The 18,453-nt window shown below is 44.8% G+C and overlaps 1 protein-coding gene across 6 annotated transcripts in view; it reads left to right on the forward strand.

Moving 5' to 3' along the window:
* Positions 1-18,453, forward strand: part of CARS2 (cysteinyl-tRNA synthetase 2, mitochondrial) — a 42,833-nt gene that overhangs the window by 22,252 nt on the left and 2,128 nt on the right. For 3 of the 6 annotated variants that reach the window (XM_065677928.1, XM_065677929.1, XM_065677925.1), the window contains exons 9-15: positions 2,172-2,239; positions 4,880-4,946; positions 8,429-8,567; positions 11,294-11,417; positions 11,903-11,990; positions 13,579-13,691; positions 17,364-17,624. In XM_065677928.1, the coding sequence (XP_065534000.1) occupies positions 2,172-2,239; positions 4,880-4,946; positions 8,429-8,567; positions 11,294-11,417; positions 11,903-11,990; positions 13,579-13,691; positions 17,364-17,624 (860 nt within the window). Of the gene's footprint in view, positions 1-2,171; positions 2,240-4,879; positions 4,947-8,428; positions 8,568-11,293; positions 11,418-11,902; positions 11,991-13,578; positions 13,692-15,240; positions 15,357-17,363; positions 17,625-18,453 lie in introns of those variants that run through there. The other 3 variants (XR_010612311.1, XM_065677926.1, XM_065677927.1) reach the window with 3 other exon arrangements.

An 18,453-nucleotide genomic window follows, 5' to 3' on the forward strand; every position in this document is an offset into this window, starting at 1 on the left:
TGTGTTGGTGAACTCTTTGAGCTGCTTCTCTAAGAGCTGCTGAGTTAAGCCTGTGGTACACCCTGGGAGCTACTTCAGCTTTCCTTTTATATATATATTTGTAGTGTAGAGGATGAATATTGAATTCTAGTTTCAGTTCACAGTGTTGAGCCTGTTGCAAACCAATAGCAATTGTCTAGAGTATGGTGCATCCTCCAGGGTATGCTTTGCTCCTGAAATGCTGGGGAACTCTCTGTGCTTCCACTCAGATGCACTGATTACTGCCAGGTGGAGCCGTCTGTTGAAAAAACAGTGAATCTGGCTGTTCAAGCTTAGCATTGGAACTACAGGAGATACAGTCTTTGAAGCTAGCTAACTGAAGAGGAGTCAATTCTTCTTAAACAAGCAGGAAAAAAAAAAATAGGGGAAAAAAATCCCAAACTTGGTTCCAAGGGCAATTTGTACACTGAGATTCTCCAGGAGCTGACAGATTACATTCATTAAGTAAAAAAAAAATTCTGGAGGATGATAGTGTGAATTATTTAGGGCAAGTGAATCAGCTTCAGAAACAATTTATTCTGGAAACAGACTTCAGAATTTTAGCAGGCTCAGGATTGGAGGAGCAATCCCCATTAGAGGAAGAAAATCCCTGCACTGGGGATAAATCTTCTTAAAGGACTTTATTTTTAGATTACTTGTACTCTGGGAAGAGTGCCAAGCCAAAGTTATGAAAATCCTTGTATTTTGCGATTCTTTAATGAAATCATTCTAGGTGCTGAAACTCTCAAAGAGGAATATTATTTCAAATTCAGATGTCACCTGTATGTTACTAGGAAAACACAAACTATTTTAAGTTTGGCTGCTCAAAGTTAAGTCAGTCAATATTTAGGAACCTCTGCAAAATAAGAAAATAATTTTCCTTCTCCCAGGAGAAGTTGTGGTTGTTTAGCTTGGAGAAGTCTCAGGGGGACCTTATCACTCTGCTGAAAGGAGGATGGAGTGAGGAGGTGGCTTCTCCCATGTAAGAAGTGGTAGGACAAAAAGTAACAGCCTCAAGTTGCACCAGGGGAAGATTAGATTGGATATTAGGAAAAATTTCTTCACCAAAACAGCAATCAGATATTGGATCAGGCCGCCTAGGGAAGCGGTGGAATTACCAGCCCTGGAAGTGTTCAAAAACTGTGCAGAGGAGGCCCTCAGTGACATGGTTTAGTGGCGGATTTGGCAGTGCTGAGGTAGTGGTTGGACTTGATGATATGAAAAATGTTTTCTAACGTTTCCTAATGTTTTCAATGATTCTATGATTCTATTACAGAGTAAGAAAGGTTTCTTCTTAAAAATCTGTTTCTAGGTACGATTAAGTGCTGGATTCTGCAGGCCATTAAGTGCCTAAAAATTGTGTTAGCTATGGGTGCTTGGTAACTTACAGGATCACCCTTTTATTAGGAGAAGCCAATGAAATCTTTCAGTCCTGAAACCAAGCTCTCCATACGTTCCTAAATGTGATGGAGACAGTTACTGCTTTTTTCCTGTACAACAGCCCTGCAAACCAACAGTCCATGTGACTATTGGAAACTCTAGCAGTGCTCAGAGAGTGCATTTTAAAATGAGCTAATTCAAATTAGGCATCATAGCTACATCCCTCCCTTCCCTTTTTTCTTAGTCTCCCAAAATCTGGAGAAATAGGGCATGTGCAGAAAATTAATTTTACACGTAAGGGTATTTTGAACCAGCATAATAAAATTATGGATTAAAAAAAGAGTACCAGCCACCAGCAGTAATAAGTGCAGAAAATTGTTTGAGTTTCAGGAATGTTGTAATGTGAGATTATTGGAAGATCTTTAAAGGTCTTACAATATTCTGGAAAGTCAAGAGTAGCAGGTAAGGTACTTTTCCGTGAGGCGTTCTGAGAAGTGTTTGCTTGCTTGAAGGGAGACGTTTTTTTCCTTGATGTCTCTGCCCATGCTGATAATGTTTTGTCAGGGGGTATTTTGCAGGGATTTTTGTTGAGTGTTTTTTGTAATAGCAAAGCTATTAAAATGTTATGTGTTCCACTGAAATGGTTGGTGCACGCGAACCACAGCGTATGCTGCCTCCAGCGTTTCCAGTGTCTCAATGCAGTGTTTCTCATTCAGTCCCCATTCAGAAGCATGCTCATTTACCCTCATTGATTTTGTTTGCTTTTGTTCTAGGGCATTTGCATGTTAAAGGAAGTCAAGAAAAAATGTCCAAGTCATTAAAAAACTACATAACAGTGAAGGTAATCTGTTTCTGTAAATTGAAGCAATGTATGTTTGTAATATGTAAATATTAATCACAGCCTTCTTTTGAGAAAACTTTGGAGAGTGTGCTTGTGCTGTAGAGAAAGACCTGAAGCAGGGTGTTTCTCTAGTGCTGGTGTGTGTACCTCTTATTGTGGATCCAGATGTAAGAAACCTGCTCAGACTCGGGGCTTGCTTATAACGTGATCTTGCTGAGAGTGTTTGTAGGAGCAGCATTTGTGCCCAGTACCAGATTTCTGCATTATAGGTTTGTGGTTGGACTTGATGATATCAAGGGCCTTTTCCAACCTAAGTGATTCTGTTCTATAGTGATGGGTTCTTGTCTGTCTGCTCTTAATAGTGCATATGCTTTTGCGACTTAGAAAAGAGCAGACATACTTCCTCATTCTGCTTTAGGTGAAATGGGACACAGTGTCAGCATTGGGTGTCCCGCAACTGCACTGTGCCAGTGGTCTCTTGTATTCTCCTTTATGGTGACCTTGCTGTTGCACATAGAGCTTTGTCTTTGGCACCCATAAGCCATGTGAATATGTCCTGGTTTACTGCATCCCAAAGTTTTTGGTGTAGCCTGGGACAGGGTTTCTGTGCTAGGCATGTGTGATACAGCTGTGCTTGGTGCTAGGGTGGCTCCAGTGATGGCTGACACTTATTCCCAGAAGTGGGTAATTTCCTTCCTTTAGACAAAGCTTGAGAAGCTCTTTCAGCACATATGTTCCCCTTTGCCCTCTTGGAAGACTTAATTAAAATCCCTTTAAAAAGGAGTTCAATGTGAGCCGCTTTATTCTTAATTCTCCTGATGCTGTCTGGGTACAATTAAGCCCTGTCTCCCCAAGAAAATTACCCATCGCTCATGGTTTTCACAGTTGTTTCATGAACAGGGTGGAGAAATGATCACAGATGCAATGCATGCAATTAGAAGTAACATATAAAAATGTTCCCTCCACATCTGCAGTGGGACTTCTTTGTGCTGAGAAAACAAAAACTTGAGGTCTGTCTCCCTTCGCTTGTGGGTCTCTGCTTTTAATTTCTGCCCTTAGGCATGGCTAACTAGTATTAATCCTTCCCTGTAAGTGACTTTTGGTCTGGTAAAACAAATTTCTTCCTGTACAGCCTTCCCTCGTCTTGACAGTTAAGCCCTATGTGGAAGTTTTTACACTCCAAAAGAGGGGAAGCCTGCCAGGGACCTTCCTGTGGTGCTGGCTGCCTGTATTCCAGGCTGTCGTCCAGGCACAGTCACCTTGTACCCTCCACATCCAGCTGCCCTGTTTTCACTGCCCCTTGTCCCCTTCTCTGATTTCTCCCCCAACCTTTTTTTTTTTAATAGCTATTCGTTCTGACCTCTGAAGTCAAGCATGTTTCGATCATGCATGGCCGAGCAACCTGCTTTGAAAGAGGTGTGATGCTTTCTGTGTACTGTTTTAATAAAATGCTAAATTGTTTTTTTGGTTTGGATGGTCATTTGCCAGGTTTGAAGTTATTTCTGTACTTTACTCATATAGTTCTCCCTCTCTATGTTAGTGGAAAGCTTCTGGGCACCATGGGTACGCTCAGTTACATAGATTTTATTTAAAAGAACAAAACCAAACAACAACAAAACCAAAAACCCACCCACTGAAACAAGCAGTATCACTGTTTATTTCTTGATTTAGCTTGCCCTGATTGCCTCAGTTATTTCTGGTTTTACTTGAGAGGCAGCATGTTGCTGGCAGCTGGGTAACTTCAGTGTTCAAGCTGGTTTAGTCTGGTAGCAGAAGCTCAACTTCAAAATACGCATCTTTAAGGACATAAATTACACTTTCCAGATTTTCTTACTTGTGTTGATTTCTTGTCATGATTTGCTGTTTCAGTGGCACTTCAGTGTTACAAACTTACCATCAGCCCTTTGGAAGTTAGAAAAAGAAGCAGGAATGTAGTGTTGACAGTCAATCTGCCACAGTGTCCAGTCTTGCTGAGAGCAGAGTTGGAAGTGTTGACTGTTTTACCAGTGTACCTTTCAAGCGTTTAAATATTTCTTTATATTATTAGTATAAATTACACAAATAGTAATAATTTACTCTTTCCTGTAGTAAGCTGTTTTTAAAGCTGGATAAACATTAGGGTATAATTAATGAGGTTTCATAATTAATACAGGTGAATTCTAGCAATATTAAAAGATGTTATTTTTTGTTAACTCCCGGGTTTTGCGTATTCTAGTCCTGCAGAAGAGGTACACTTACCTTACGTTTCAAGAAATCTTTCTTTTTCCTTTAAGCTTTCAAAACTCAGGACCTGTACTTTCCTGCAAGCTTGTATCCTAGTCTTAGTTTGGTAATTTTAGTTTGGTTTTGCAAAGGTTTTCGTACAGTGTATGATTGTAATTACAAAGTACTTTTCACTGTCTTGTATGTGACATTGTGTGTATATTTATGTCTTGTATAGGTGCACATCTGTCTTATATGGAGTTAAATCTTACTTAGTTTAGACTTTAAACCAGTGTTTAAACCAGTATCTTAAACTATGAAGATTGATTGTCATGTTTGCCTGAAATGTGCTGTGAAACTGGTGTAAGGGAGTGGAACAACCCCTGAAGTAATTGTTAGATGTACTGCTAAACCTTTCTTTTTATGGGTGGAATTTAGGATTTCCTGGAGAAATTTTCATCGGATCAATTCAGGATGTATTGTTTGCGCAGCAGATACAGCTCAGGTGAGATAAAAAAACCTGTTATTTGCTGAGATATGGCTTTCCACGCACACATGCTTCCCAAGCTGGCAGTGCAGAGGCGTGGCGGAGTGAGTGCTCCTTGCGGTGCCTTGCAGTGTCCCTCTGTTGGGTGAAAAGGTTGTCAATGCTCTGAGGGGCTGTTCTTTGGTTCTTGTGTAGAAAAGCATCTTTACTGAGCACAGTACACAGTCATTCATCTAAATACCTTCCTGAGCTGCAGTTAAGTGTGATTCTCAGCTAATTGCACTTTCAGTTAATGAATTACTTCCATCTCTGATTTGCCTCTGTTGTAGTCACTTGTATTTCAGATACAATCAGCTGTTTTTTGAGATCTATCTAGGTAGAGCTTTGCCTTATATTCCTGTAGGGTATGACAAGGGCTTGCGAATAGCTATCTCCCTGCTGTGTTATCATTCTTTGTTCTGTGGAATTACTGGGTGTTCAAGCAGTTCTGTGGTGCAGTGCAGCTCCCTTACACCTCAATAACCTAATGCTCATCTTGGCTTGGTGAACACTGCTTGTGGGGAGAGGTGTGGGAGATTTTGTCAGCTTCCCTGTCTACACTGTTGTATTTGTAGCAGGCAGATGCTACTTTGAACTGGAAGAGCTTTCCATATACAATATGAAAATATTGATTCCGTAGCATTTTTACCAGTTTATGGCAGTCTGCCAAAAGCATATGGTAGTTCCCTAACTGTCTGTGGCCCGTTGGCTATCCTGGCATGGTAAGGGAATGGTGGAGCACAGGGCAACACCTGCTGTGTTACTTTAGTGGGCCTCTGACTGCCTCAGATGAATCACCTTTAGCACTGTAACTGGGAAAGATGGCATGGTTAAAGCCCTGTGGCTTTGCTAGTGTCTGTCAGCATGCAAGCCTTGATAGAGGTGCAGTCCTTGGACTGAGAAGTACTTTGCTTGTTAATAATTCTAGATGCTTGCAGAAGCCTCCTGGTAGAGCCTCCCTTTCCTAAGGCAGCTGAAGGCACCAGGAATGCCATGTATCTCTGAAATATTTTGAAGCTTGGGATAGTAAAGATACTGCTGGTTATTACCTGCCCATCCCCACCATGGTAGGAGCACGTTCAGGTGGGAAGTTTGCTGCAGATTAAGTCTCTGTTTGGAGCAGGAGAGGGGCAGGCAGTGGGGAGTACTGCCACTGCAGGGTGAGGCAGCAGGATGGTGACATGCGATGGGTCTCTGTCAAGAGATGAAATACACTGTGCACACGTAAATGGCTCCCTGGCTGCAGCTGGGAACACTTGGGAGTGTATTTAAAACAGAAGAAAAAAGGCTAACACAGCACCATCATATATATAAGTATTTGTCCTATAAACCAAAGCCAAATGGCTGGCAGTTTCTAAGCTTGCCTTGGCAAGTAATGGCACTACCTTTGCTTTATGCATTAAGTGGAGGGGTTGTGAGCCCGCTGCAGGCAGCAGGGTTATGTCCCAAAACACTCTGTTGGTCACCAGAACCGCTGCAGTGATTTTGTGAACCTGAGTGGACTGTAACATTTTGGTCTCTCTGGTCTTTAATTACTTGGTGGTGCTAAAAAACATGTGTTTTGTGATTTGATAATGTAGCAATGATTCAAAAGAGGGAGGGAGCAGGGAGTACAGTAGAGGTTTATAGAGCTGGGTTTGCCAGTGCCGTGCTGTGGGTTTGCAGTGCCTGCAGGCGGTGGCTTAGGAAAGTGCCATGAATCGGGGAAGAAGAATGGCTTTAATCAAAACAGGCTTCATCAGGATAAACTTTCATCAGGTATTCCTCATGGAGTTTCTGTAGCCAGGGTAATCAGTTGAGTAATCTTGTTGGATATAAATGATTGCTTTCAATATCTCACTGTTTTCCAGAAGTCTGTATGTAAGTCTTTTTTTCCAAGCTGAGTAAAGCTTAATTTTTAAAACTGGTGTTAATGAGGCCATAATGCAGATTTTTAATTACACTCAAGTGGAAAATCTGATAAACATAGGCCCAGACTTTGCCTTAGTTATACTGGGGTAAATAATATGGAAAGTCTGTTTAAACATTTAGGCTTCTTTGGGATTTAGGCTAGTGGAACTGAGATCAGGTCTTGCATCTGGCTGTTTCTGTCCTCTTAGATCTGCCCCCTTGCTCAGACTATCTGCTGTAAAGAGTCTATGTCTGGGCAGTATTGTGTAATTGCACAAAGTAGTTGGCTGTAATGTGTGTAGGACCAGAGGTGAGATTGCTGTGGGAGCTCAGTGGAGATTAGGAGTACGCTACAAACTGTAGTTTGGCTGTACCTTAGTGCAGAGGTCAGGCATAAAATGGTGAAGCAATATTTCGCTGGCTGCAAATGGTGCTTTCATTCAAGTAATCAGCTCTGGTGTGATACTTATAGAATCACTGAATAGTTTGGCTTGGAAGGGAGCTTAAAGACCACTTGGTTCCAGCCCCCCTGCCATGGGCAGGGACACCTTCCACTAGACCAGGTTGCTCAAAGCCCCGTCCAAACTGGCCTTGAACACTGCCAGGGATGGAGCATTCACAACTTCCTTGGGCAACCCATAGCTTCTCTGGGCAAACCGTGCCAGTGCTTCATCACCCTCATAGTAAAGAGCTTCTTCCTAATAGCTAATCTGAATCTCCCCTCTTTCAGTTTAAAGCCACTCCCCTTGTCCTGTCACTTCAGGCTCATGTAAAAAGTTCCTCTCCGGATTTCTTGTAGGCCCCTTTAGGTACTAGAAGGCTGCTCTAAGGTCTACCCAGAGCCTTCTGTTCTTCAGACTGAAAAAGCCCAGCTAACTCAGCCTATCTTCATAGCAGAGGTGCTCCAACCCTCTGATCATCTTGATGGCCCTCCTCTGGATGTTCTGCAACAGCTCCATGACCTTTGTATGTTGAGGACACCAGAACTGTACACAGTACTCCAAGGGGGGGGTCTCATGAGAGCAAAGGGGCAGGATCACCTCCTTCGACCTGCTGGCCTTTTGATGCAACCCAGTATGTGGTTGGCTTTCTGGGCTGTGAATGCACATTGGAGGTCTCCAAATACAGGTGATGGTTACCTAAATTAGAATAGGAACAAAATTAGAGGTGGGTATGCCTCGCCAACTGAAATCTGGGGGGATGCCTAGAAATATATTCAATCCAAATGCTTTGGAGCAATAACTTCACAGATTCAATAATAATAATAATGCCAAGTAGCGAATGCTTCAGTCAGTTTCCAGACAGTTTTTGAATAAGTCTGATACCTTTCCAGTAGGTTATTACTTTGTCATATGTAGTAATTGTTTTTTCTATTGATTTAATTCACCAAGTGTGCATGAAGAATAGAGGTTTTAATTAAATGTGCAATTAATTGTAAGAAAAGTTTACTGTGACAAATAATAACAAACTTTTCCTGGGATGACTTTGTCTCAGAATATTGTTCCTATGTATGACAGACACCATTCTCTCTGTCATAACATCCTAATAGATGTTTTTTATTTTCTCTGTAGCAGTAGAATTCAGTGACGAGAGCATGGATGATGCAAAGAACCTTCTTCAGGCAATCTCCTCATTTATTAAAGATGCAAATGCTTATATAAAAGGACAGCTGATATGTGACCCTGTTAGAGAAGACATACTGTGGGAAAGGTAAGTGCACCCGTATTTTAAAGACTGTGATTATGTGAACAGTGTTTTGCTGACAGGCTCAGAGGGATGAACAGTGTGGTGTTCTGAGTTCAGTTTAAGAAGCAGGCCAAGAAGGACTGAGAGGCAACCTTCCCTGCCAGCCCTCACCAAGACAGGGCATTCTTCCTCTTTTCCTAGCCAGCTGCTTTTCCTTGTAGTCTGCTACATTTAGTTCATTGTGTTTTTAAAATCCGTGCTATTTATCTAGTGTGCCTGTTCTAACACAGGCATCTTTGTCCCTCTCAAATGATGCAAAAGGCAAAGCTATGACTGAAGTTGTGAGGGTTATAACTAGAATTGTGTGTTAGTGGCTGAAGAAGAGGATGGCTGGAAAGTGGTATGCCTTAGGCACATGAGTGTGTAATCAAGCTGGCTGGCACTGTGGTGTTCAGCAGAGGAGAGAAGGGGTTACTGAGAAACTGGCCAGGGGCAGAGATGTCACAGGGAACAAAGAAATTGTCGGTTGTGGCCCTGAGGAGGAGAATCTCCTTCGGAGTCCCTTAGCAAAGCAGATCATCTTCCAGGAGAGAGATGTGCTGTGCATTGGGTGTAAAGCTGAGATAAGTGCAGTGCTCTGGAGTTGTGGTAAGAAGGGAGGGAGCTGAGCACCCTGAAGCAATGTATGTGCAGACAGTTTTGGGACTGGGATGTAGGATCAGAGGGTAAGTGCTGTAGAAGTGTGAGATGGCTTCCCTGTGGTACCGACACCTTGCAGTTGGGGAGCTTACAGCTGCACCAGCTAAGGCTTGCAAGGGGCACTGGAACATGTTACAGGGAAGCGGAGCTGAATTAACTAGCTGTGGTATTGGGCAAAAGCACGTCCTTCAGCAGGAGACTGCAGGTAACCTGTTGGTGAGAGATAAGGCTGAGAGACATGAGGCACGTGGGGAAGTTGAAATGGATTGTCAGTGGGGGATATATGGGAGGGCACAACTTGTGCATCAGTAGATGTAAACCCAACCAAAATGAAACAGAGCTCTTAATTAGGAAAGTGATAGATACTCAGCATAGAGGGAGAAGCTTGCAGGGAAGAGTGTTGTGAGGAAGGAATTAGGGCAGCAGCCATCTGATACCTGAGGGGAGGCATTCCAGGCAAAAATCACTCTCCTGGGGTTCAGGATAGCCCCAGAGGTTCTGGGATAGCTTGACTTTCCCCAGGTAACCCTGAGGGAGGTGGAGAAACAGCACTCTTGGGTCAGTGCTATCGAGGTCCATTTCACCTGGCTGTGTACAAGAGTGCGCTGCCAGCAGCTGTTCACAGCTCACCATTTATTCCTGCTGCTGTTCTCACGGCCCAGCTCCGAGTGGTGGCAGTGGCTGGCACTGGTTCTGTGGTGATGAGTGCTGGCTGCCCGCTGGCTTTTGATGCCGTTACACAAACAGTCATAGAATCATAGAATCATAGAATAGTTAGGGTTGGAAAGGACCTCAAGATAATCTAGTTCCAACCCCCCTGCCATGGGCAGGGACACCTCACACTAAGTCATCTCACCCAAGGCTCCATCCAACCTGGCCTTGAACACTGCCAGGGATGGAGCACTCACAACCTCCCTGGGCAACCCATTCCAGTGCCTCACCACCCTCACAGCAAAGAACTTCCTCCTTATACCCAATCTAAACTTCCCCTGTTTAAGTTTAAACCCGTTACCCCTTGTCCTGTCACTACAGTCCCTGACGAAAAGTCCCTCCCCAGCATCCCTATAGGCCCCCTTCAGATACTGGAAGGCTGCTATGAGGTCTCCACGCAGCCTTCTCTTCTCCAGGCTGAACAGCCCCAACTTCCTCAGCCTGTCTTCATACGGGAGGTGCTCCAGTCCCCTGATCATCCTCATGGCCCTCCTCTGGACTTGTTCCAGCAGTTCCATGTCCTTTTTGTGTTGAGGACACCAGAACTGCACACAATACTCCAGGTGAGGTCTCACAAGAGCAGAGTAGAGGGGCAGGATCACCTCCTTCGACCTGCTGGTCATGCTCCTTTTGATGCAGCCCAGGATACGGTTGGCTTTCTGGGCTGCGAGCGCACACTGAAGCCGGCTCATGTTCATTTTCTCATTGACCAACACCCCCAAGTCCTTCTCCGCAGGGCTGCTCTGAATCTCTTCTTTGCCCAGTCTGTAGCTGTGCCTGGGATTGCTCCAACCCAGGTGTAGTCCCACCAGACCTCTCCATCTGGGCCAAGCCAAGCAGAGTCCGGGATCTGGGATTAGGCTCGCCTGGGAAATGAGGAAGCAGTGCCTGCTTTTGAGCTGGATCCTGCCAACAGGACTCCTGGCAGACCCCGTGTCAGCACTCTTCCCACGCACTGGATGTGTGTGATGTGGCTTTGGAAGAGAAGCATGCTGTTAGAATGAAAAATGGGCTGCTGGAAAAAGAAAAGAACTTAGCAAAATCTTTAACATGCTTAATATCAATCTCATTTTTCATCTGACTTTAATGGGCTAAGGCATTGTTGGCTCCTGTGATTAGCCATGTATTTATTGAATGGATGCAGAACTTCAGCTTTTGAGATGCATCAAGTTTTTCCCTTTGCAGCTGAAAGATGTATTCCCCCTTATCAGTGTAGCATCACCCATCATAGGACAGCTAGGAAGAAAATGAAAGCATCCTTTTGATGACTCCCTGATGAAGCCAGCGTACTGCTGGCATCTTGTTTGTCTTATCTTAAATGCTACTTTTTCTTCTTGAAGGCTAGCCAACACAAAAGTAACCGTGAAGGCTGCGTTTGCAGATGACTTTGACACCTCCAGGGCTGTTGCAGCAATTATGGACCTCATTCACCATGGCAACAGACAGCTTAAGGCTGTTACTAAGGTAACCCATTAGGATACAGAGATCAGAAAATGACAGCTGTCCACTGTCCTACTGTTTAATGCAAACAGATTAGTTTATTGTTCACATAAGAAACCAGCAGAAACAAAGCTCCATAAATTGTTGACCTTAGTGGTGCCCGTTTGTCCTGACCGTATAGCAGGAATTGTGTGCAGCTATTGTTTTGCGCTTCCTTGTGTGCAGAGGATGTTTCTTTCCTGCTGCCCTATATTATTTATAACAAAGGCTTTTGAAAGGCCTGAAGCCGCTGTGGCACGCTGGTAATTTTAGTGCTAGTTTTATGTTCTTACCCTGCTTCTTTGCATAATATCAATGCACAGAAATCAACCTAAACTGGGAAACGGGGGGTGATGGTTGCTGGGGGGGCTGGTGCTTTGGCAGACAGTCCCAGCTGCATGGGGCAGTCACAGTGGCGAGTTCAGCTTTGGGGACCGAGTGGCTTAGGCAGATTGTAACTGTGGCCTCAGCATGCCTGCAGGAGCCTGTTTTCAGATGGCTTTTGGCAAATTGAGACCCTGTTAAGACCTCTCCATGCTGACACAAAGGAAGCGTCTGGTAAGGACAAGACCTGAGCAGTAAACACTGTCTGAAGCACTTCTGGGTCTCCTTTCACCAACAGCTCCCTTTCTTGCCCAAGGCGAGCAGCTCAGCCTTGTTACTGCGGTGCTTTATGCTGATGTCCTCACGTTAACCATGTTTGTGCTGTAAAAGGAGCATTGAGTACATTGTAATACCTGATCCTAAGAGAGAATTAGGCTGTTGGTTTAGAAATCCTGCCTCCTCCCGGTCCTGTTTTGGCTCTGGCGTTACATTCTGTCCTTGGCCTTATCTTTACAAAACAACTCTCTGAGGGAATCTGTGACCCAAACCAGTTTGCAGCAGGGCTCTGTAACAGGGTTAGCACTACTAAATGCACGTAGCCTCATTTGCCAGGCATTGCTTGTTTCCCCTGAATTCCTTCTGTCAGCCATTTCTGGGAGAATGGGGTGGGGTGCTTGCAGGGCAGCTGACTCGGATTTCTGGTTGCTGTGGTGGAGTTCTCCAGGGTGCAGCCCAGCTGCCTTAGCATTACCTCTTAATGACTGTGCGTGTAGTGTTTTCCCTTTGAGAACGGTGTAGTAATTTCACGTACACGTAACTACTCATTCCTCTCCCGAACCTTCTCACCATTCTTACCTTAGTTGGCACATTCATGTCTCTTCCCCTCAGTGCTCCGCTTCAGCTCCTTCTAGTTCAGGTCTTTTGCAGACTTTAGCTTATGGCTTATCTTATATTGTGGAACAGGTTGCCCAGAGAAGCTGTGGCTGCCCCATCCCTGGCAGTGTTCAAGGCCAGGTTGGACAGGGCCTCAAGCAACCTGCTCTAGTGGAAGGTGTCCCCACCTGTGACACGGGGGTTGGAACTCGATAAGCTTTAAGGTCACTTCCAACACAAACCATTCTGTGATTCTATGATTTTAGGCCCTTATGGAGATGTTGGGTGAAATCTAGTCCCAGCTGCTAATTGGTTGTGTGTGTCATCACTCTCTTTATCAGGCAAGGGTTAGTCCCTGAAATTGCTTCTTGGTCTGCGATTTAATCTTGATTTTAATTTCTTTGTGTGTGTGAAATAAATATGGAGGAAAGAAAGAAATGCATGTAGTGTTAAAAGCATGATTCTGTTGCTTGCTGGTGCTCCCAGGGCATGATAAGATAAGCCATAAGCTATCTCAAAGCAGCCTTCATGTTATTTAAATCAATAAGACACTCAAAAAAGGATTTGGGGTCTTTTTAACCATTTGTTTTATAGCTGCCCTTGAAGCTGGGGTTTAGTTCTTTTATTTTGTTTTCACACACACAGCCCTTTCATGCCCAGAAGTGCTGTTTTTAGGTCTAATTGACTGTGCATGTAATGCATGGCAGCTTCACGCATCTCTTCTCCTCACTGCACATGCTGGTGATAAACTCTTCCCCTCCCCCGTTCACTTAAATCTTTTTCCCTTTGTGTTGTGAGATGCTTTTATATCTCTGTAAAAGTCCCTGTCTGGGTAGGTGATACTGGTGGAGGTAAATCTATATGATTAGTAGCAGTTTTCCCTTGTGGACTAGGCTGGAGAGAGATGCCGAGTTCTGTAACATATGTTGACTGGACAATCTCTTTTGAGTGTTTTTCAAACAGGATGCTGGATCTCCTAGAAGTTCTGTTGTGTATGGAAGCATTATTTCCTATATAGAAGGCTTTTTTAATGCCCTTGGGATGTCCTTTGGAGAAAGACAGGTATGAAACATCTCTTCTGTGTGTACTAGTATATGATAGCAGTGCCAGCGTTACATTTTATAGAATGCTTTCTGAAAGCATCAGATGTAACAAAGTTATTTATGGTTTTAGTAAACCTTTCTGTGCTGCTTGCAGTTTCTGTGTGGTGTCTGAGGAGAGCATGTGAGCAGATGGAACAAAGTGTGATCTTTTTTCTTCTCAGAGGTACTCCCGTCTGACTTGTGCAGCAGTTGTGCTGTGGAAATGAAAGTCAGGAATGAGATGAGAAGAAGTTAGCTTTGGAGGCCTTTGAGTTGGTCCTGTTACGTGCCTGGCTTTCCACTGGCTCTTCCTCTTCTTTGTGATGGCTGCACCCAGTCTGACTTTATAGCCATAAGAATATTTATGTATTTGTGGTTGTGACCTCCCTGCACAGCAGGAGCTGGGCTCCAACTCCTGCAGAAAGCCATGGTGCAGGGAGGGGAGGGCAGCAGAGAGGGCCCATAATTGGAAATACCTTACAAATCCTCTAGTGTTTGAAAAGGTAGGAATGCGGAGGAAAAATAAAGGGGGAGAGAAAAGCTCAAAGCAAAGTACTGCACAGGGAAGAGAGTTATAAGTATGGAGGTGATGACCTGAAGTATGGAAAGAGAGCACTTAAAATGACACAAGGTGTTAGAGACAAGCAGACTGTTCTGTGCTCCTCTTCTGCTTGGGTCTGGAGCTGAATACCAAGAAGTTGCAAAATTTCCTTAGAGAAACGTCTGCAAAGATTTCTTCAGGGGAGGGGGAGAAGAGGATAAGAAAACACAAATAATGTTATTCCCCCTTTGAAAGTAGGCAATAAATGTATTTATTTACTTTGCCTCTTTGTGGGTTTTCCCACAAAATTTCTTTCATAAAAACGGATGTGATATGGCTGTGTGTAACTCCTCATAACCCATGGTTTGTCATGCTAATTCTCAGTGGCGTACTAAACACTTACAGACATAAGTTGGGTGGCAAATTAGCCATCCAGTTGGATTCCTCTGGGATGTCTATATGAAGGTGCCTGCTGCACCTCTATTTTTGCTGAAGTAAGTGTCTGAATGCTTTTCTTTTTGCATGCTGTGCTGGTTTCTCTGGGGCAGCAAGGTCACCAGAAGGCATTGGTGAGAGATAGGAAGGAAGGATCTTGTCAGACTCTTTTGTCCCTTGGTGCTTCTAGCAAATGAATCAATCAAAATCTTCATCAGAAGGGTCTGTGGGATGCCACAAGCTAGTAAATAAAACTGTGAAGGGATTGTTCTCTGACCCTGAGACTACCTACAACAGCTCAGCATCCAGCCTCTCTTGCCTTTTAGTTGTGTGGCCCCAGGCATGCAGCTCACTGACCACTGTGGGCCTGGGTCTGTGGGGTGCCTGGGAGAGGGATAGTTTGCCTGTGTAAAAGCTTAACATAGAGAGTTGTATTTGGGCCCTCTTCATTTAGGTGTTTGCATATAGCCTGGGGGGTCTGTGTTGCTCCCAGGATGGGATTCATCTCTGCTGATGAGCCTTACATCTAATGTAGCTGTCTGTGCTTCTGCAGTAGTCGGTGGAGAGGCAGTCCTAAGGAATGATTCATCTTAACCTGGTGGCTGTATAAAATAAGGCTGCCTGTCTCTTTGCATTGGCAAGAGAAGAAGCCTGGACAACCACAGGCAGGTAAGATGAATCTGTCTGAAAAGATGAGGGGTGGAAACTTTCATGCCTGTTTTAGAGCTGGGGAGCAAAGGTGAGGGGTTTGGCTCTGCTGAGGAGTGCTGTATTGTGGATGCAGCTGGGGGCAAACAGGTGGGGTAGGCAAGGACCCAATTTCCATATAAAAATTCTTAGGAGTTCTTTGGAGTGGTCGGCTCTGCAGGAGGAGAAATTGCATATCAGCCCTGAGAGGCTACACTGTGTTTTATGTGCAAATCCGATCAGTTCATGTCCTAAAGCTCCCATCTTGCCTTGCCTTAAGAGTAGGTGCCTAGTTGGAACTTTGGCAGTGGTGTTTGTAGAGGTGCATTTTTTGCTCCCCTCTTCATTTGTCTTTTGTCTCTCTTCTGTATTTAAGCATTTATCCTGCTCTTTTTCCTGCCCCAGGTTATGATTGAGCATTTCTGGCACTTAAATTAATTACCTTCTTCAATCTCAAACTTCTTCTTTAGTACATTTGCATGTTCTGAAAGTTTGGGGAATTTGCTGCCTCTTACGATTGTGGAGAGTACTGAGCATCTCTTCAATAGCCTCCCCCTCACCACCTCCTCCTCCTCTTTGTTTGCTTCAGTCAGTGACCTCTGAAACTACTCCCTTTCATTTCCATCCTGCTGTTCAGTGACTAAATACAGTCCCCTCTAGCTTTAATTACTCAGCTGCTCTTACGCTCCCAGTTGAGCGTTGCTGCCAGCAGCTTTGCCCCCCGGCCTTGATGTGCTTTACATTTCACTGCTCCATTGTCTGCTCCCCCTCTTGTGCCTTGGTGATAAAATGCTGCAGTGGCGTTTTCTTGTTTGGTGGAGGTTTGTCCTGTTCCTCCTGCTTAGGAGTTTGCCTGTAATGAGGAGCAGGGATGGTGTCTGCTGAGAGCAGGAGCTGGGCTGTGTCAGTGCCAAAGAGCCGTCCTCTCCGGCTAGCTCCTGAGCTCTCAGCCTGCCAGCCATTGGAGCGGAACCCTCAAGGAGAAGCAGGGCCATTCCCTTCCCATGGTGTTGACCAGCAGGACTCTGCCAAGCCAGAGGAGGCTGAGCAAGCTTGGAGCTGGCTGAGGGAAGGAGGAGGCCAGGCAGCAGCCAGAAAACATTCACTGTGTGCCGTGGCTACTGCTTGGTCAGGTCTTTTTGGCTAGCTGGAACTTTGGATAAGGTGGATAAGTTCTGTGGATGTGGGGAGGTTTCCTATGGATGCAAGGAGAAAGGATAGTCTAGAGACTTAAAGCCAAAGTACTTACTTTTCCTGGTTTGTGTTTCCTGAAGGTCTGGAGCTCAAAGGCAGAGGAGGGGGCTGCTGTGCTCTCCAGCTCTGGAGCTACATCTCAGCTGAGGGGTCAGCGGAGCTGGTGGCTGGGCTTCCCTCGCTGTGTCATTTGGCTGTTATCAGCCTGTTTTCCATTAATTTGTCTAATTCCTTTTTAATTTATGCATGCTTTGGGCATCTCAGAGGTTTCCTGTGGCAATGAATTCCACAGTTGGGTTATGAAGCATGTTATATTCACATGAGAGCTCCAAAAAAGACACTTTCCTGGGTAGGAATATGTTGAACTGCTTCCACTCTAACTTTTTTGTCTAGCATTAATGAGATTGTGACATTTTTAAACATACCAATGCATGGAAGATGCACAACCAGAAGAGCTGGTGAGGCCTCAGTGTATGCTACTAAGTTGGGGTTGACTTTTAAATCACAGAATCATATGGGTTTGGGTTGGAAGGGACCTTAAAGACCATCTAGTTCCAACCCCCTAAACAGGCAGAGACACCTTCCACTAGACCATGCTGCTCAGTGCCCCATCCAGCCTGGCCTTGAACATGGCCGGGGATGGGGCAGCCACAACTCCTCTGGGCAACCTGTGCCAGTGCCTTGCCACTTTCATGGGAAAGAACTTCCAAATACCTAATCTAAGTCCATCCTCTGTCAGTTTAAAGCCATTAAATCATTCTCAGATGTTTCTAAATCAACCTGTTTGGTTTCTAGGAGGCTCTGAGAGGGGACAACTCTGCTGTGCTCTCCAGTGTCATTGACGAGCTCGTACAGTTCCGCTCAAAGGTCCGTCATTATGCACTTGCTCTGCCAGAGGCAGCAGGGACTGCGCCAGTGGAGGGTGATGCAGGAGCCAAAGGATCAAAACGGGAAGAGAAGGAAAAGAGGCAGCAGCTAATGCAGGAGAGAAGACCTCTCTTGGAAGCCTGCGACAGTCTGCGTGAAAACCTTACTGCCTTTGGAATCCACATAAAGGTACAAGTGACCCTCTGCCTGAGGCCATTACTCACTTTTTAAGGCAGCATTTGGTTTTGCCCCTCTGGCAGCTTTTGGTGGTGTACCCTGCTCGCTGTGCAACTGAAGCAGCAGGTGGTAGAAGTCAAGCCCTTGCACTGCTTGTCTTCTGCTTGTCTTCTGCTCCCCTTCAGCCTCATGCGTCAGTGCAACCTGTACCTACTTCTGCAGTTACTATTACTTCTACAGTTACTAAAGTGTGCTATTTAGCCACTGAGAATCCCGTAATGCTCAGAAATCCCTGTTTCCCAAGTTCAATCCAGAAGGAAAAGTATGAGTAATGTGTGTAATCTTGAAATGATTGCAGAGGACCTGGAAAGTAAACTTGGATGACTTAAGAAAATAGTGCCGGCCTTCTACCCTCCATGCTTTCAAGTCTTACTGAGAAAGCATCTGTTTTCAGCATCTCCATTCCCACCTATTCCTGTGCCATAAGTACTTTGCCAGATTCCTCCGCCACTCCTCTCTCCAGCCTGCTTCCTACTTTTGGCCTATAAAGAATACCACTGTTCTTTTCCGTTACCCCAGTGGTGGTTCCTAGTCAAGAGAAATCCCTTCACTGGGTTATTGTCTCCTCCTGGTTTCAGGGTGCTCTATTGCTGCTTTAACAGGTGCTGCTTCTGTTATTCCTCTTGCTTCACTGCCCTCCTCCCCTCTGCTCCAGGCCTCGTTGGGTCAGTGTTGCTCATTACGTACAGAGTAATCTCTCACTTTCTCTCCAGCATCTTCCTCCCTCCCTCCAAGCTGCTTCTTTTTCTCTCACATGGTTTTACCAATGGGAGGATGTAAA

Source organism: Lathamus discolor, chromosome 4, assembly GCF_037157495.1.
Source record: "Lathamus discolor isolate bLatDis1 chromosome 4, bLatDis1.hap1, whole genome shotgun sequence".
Taxonomy (NCBI): Eukaryota; Metazoa; Chordata; class Aves; order Psittaciformes; family Psittacidae; genus Lathamus; species Lathamus discolor.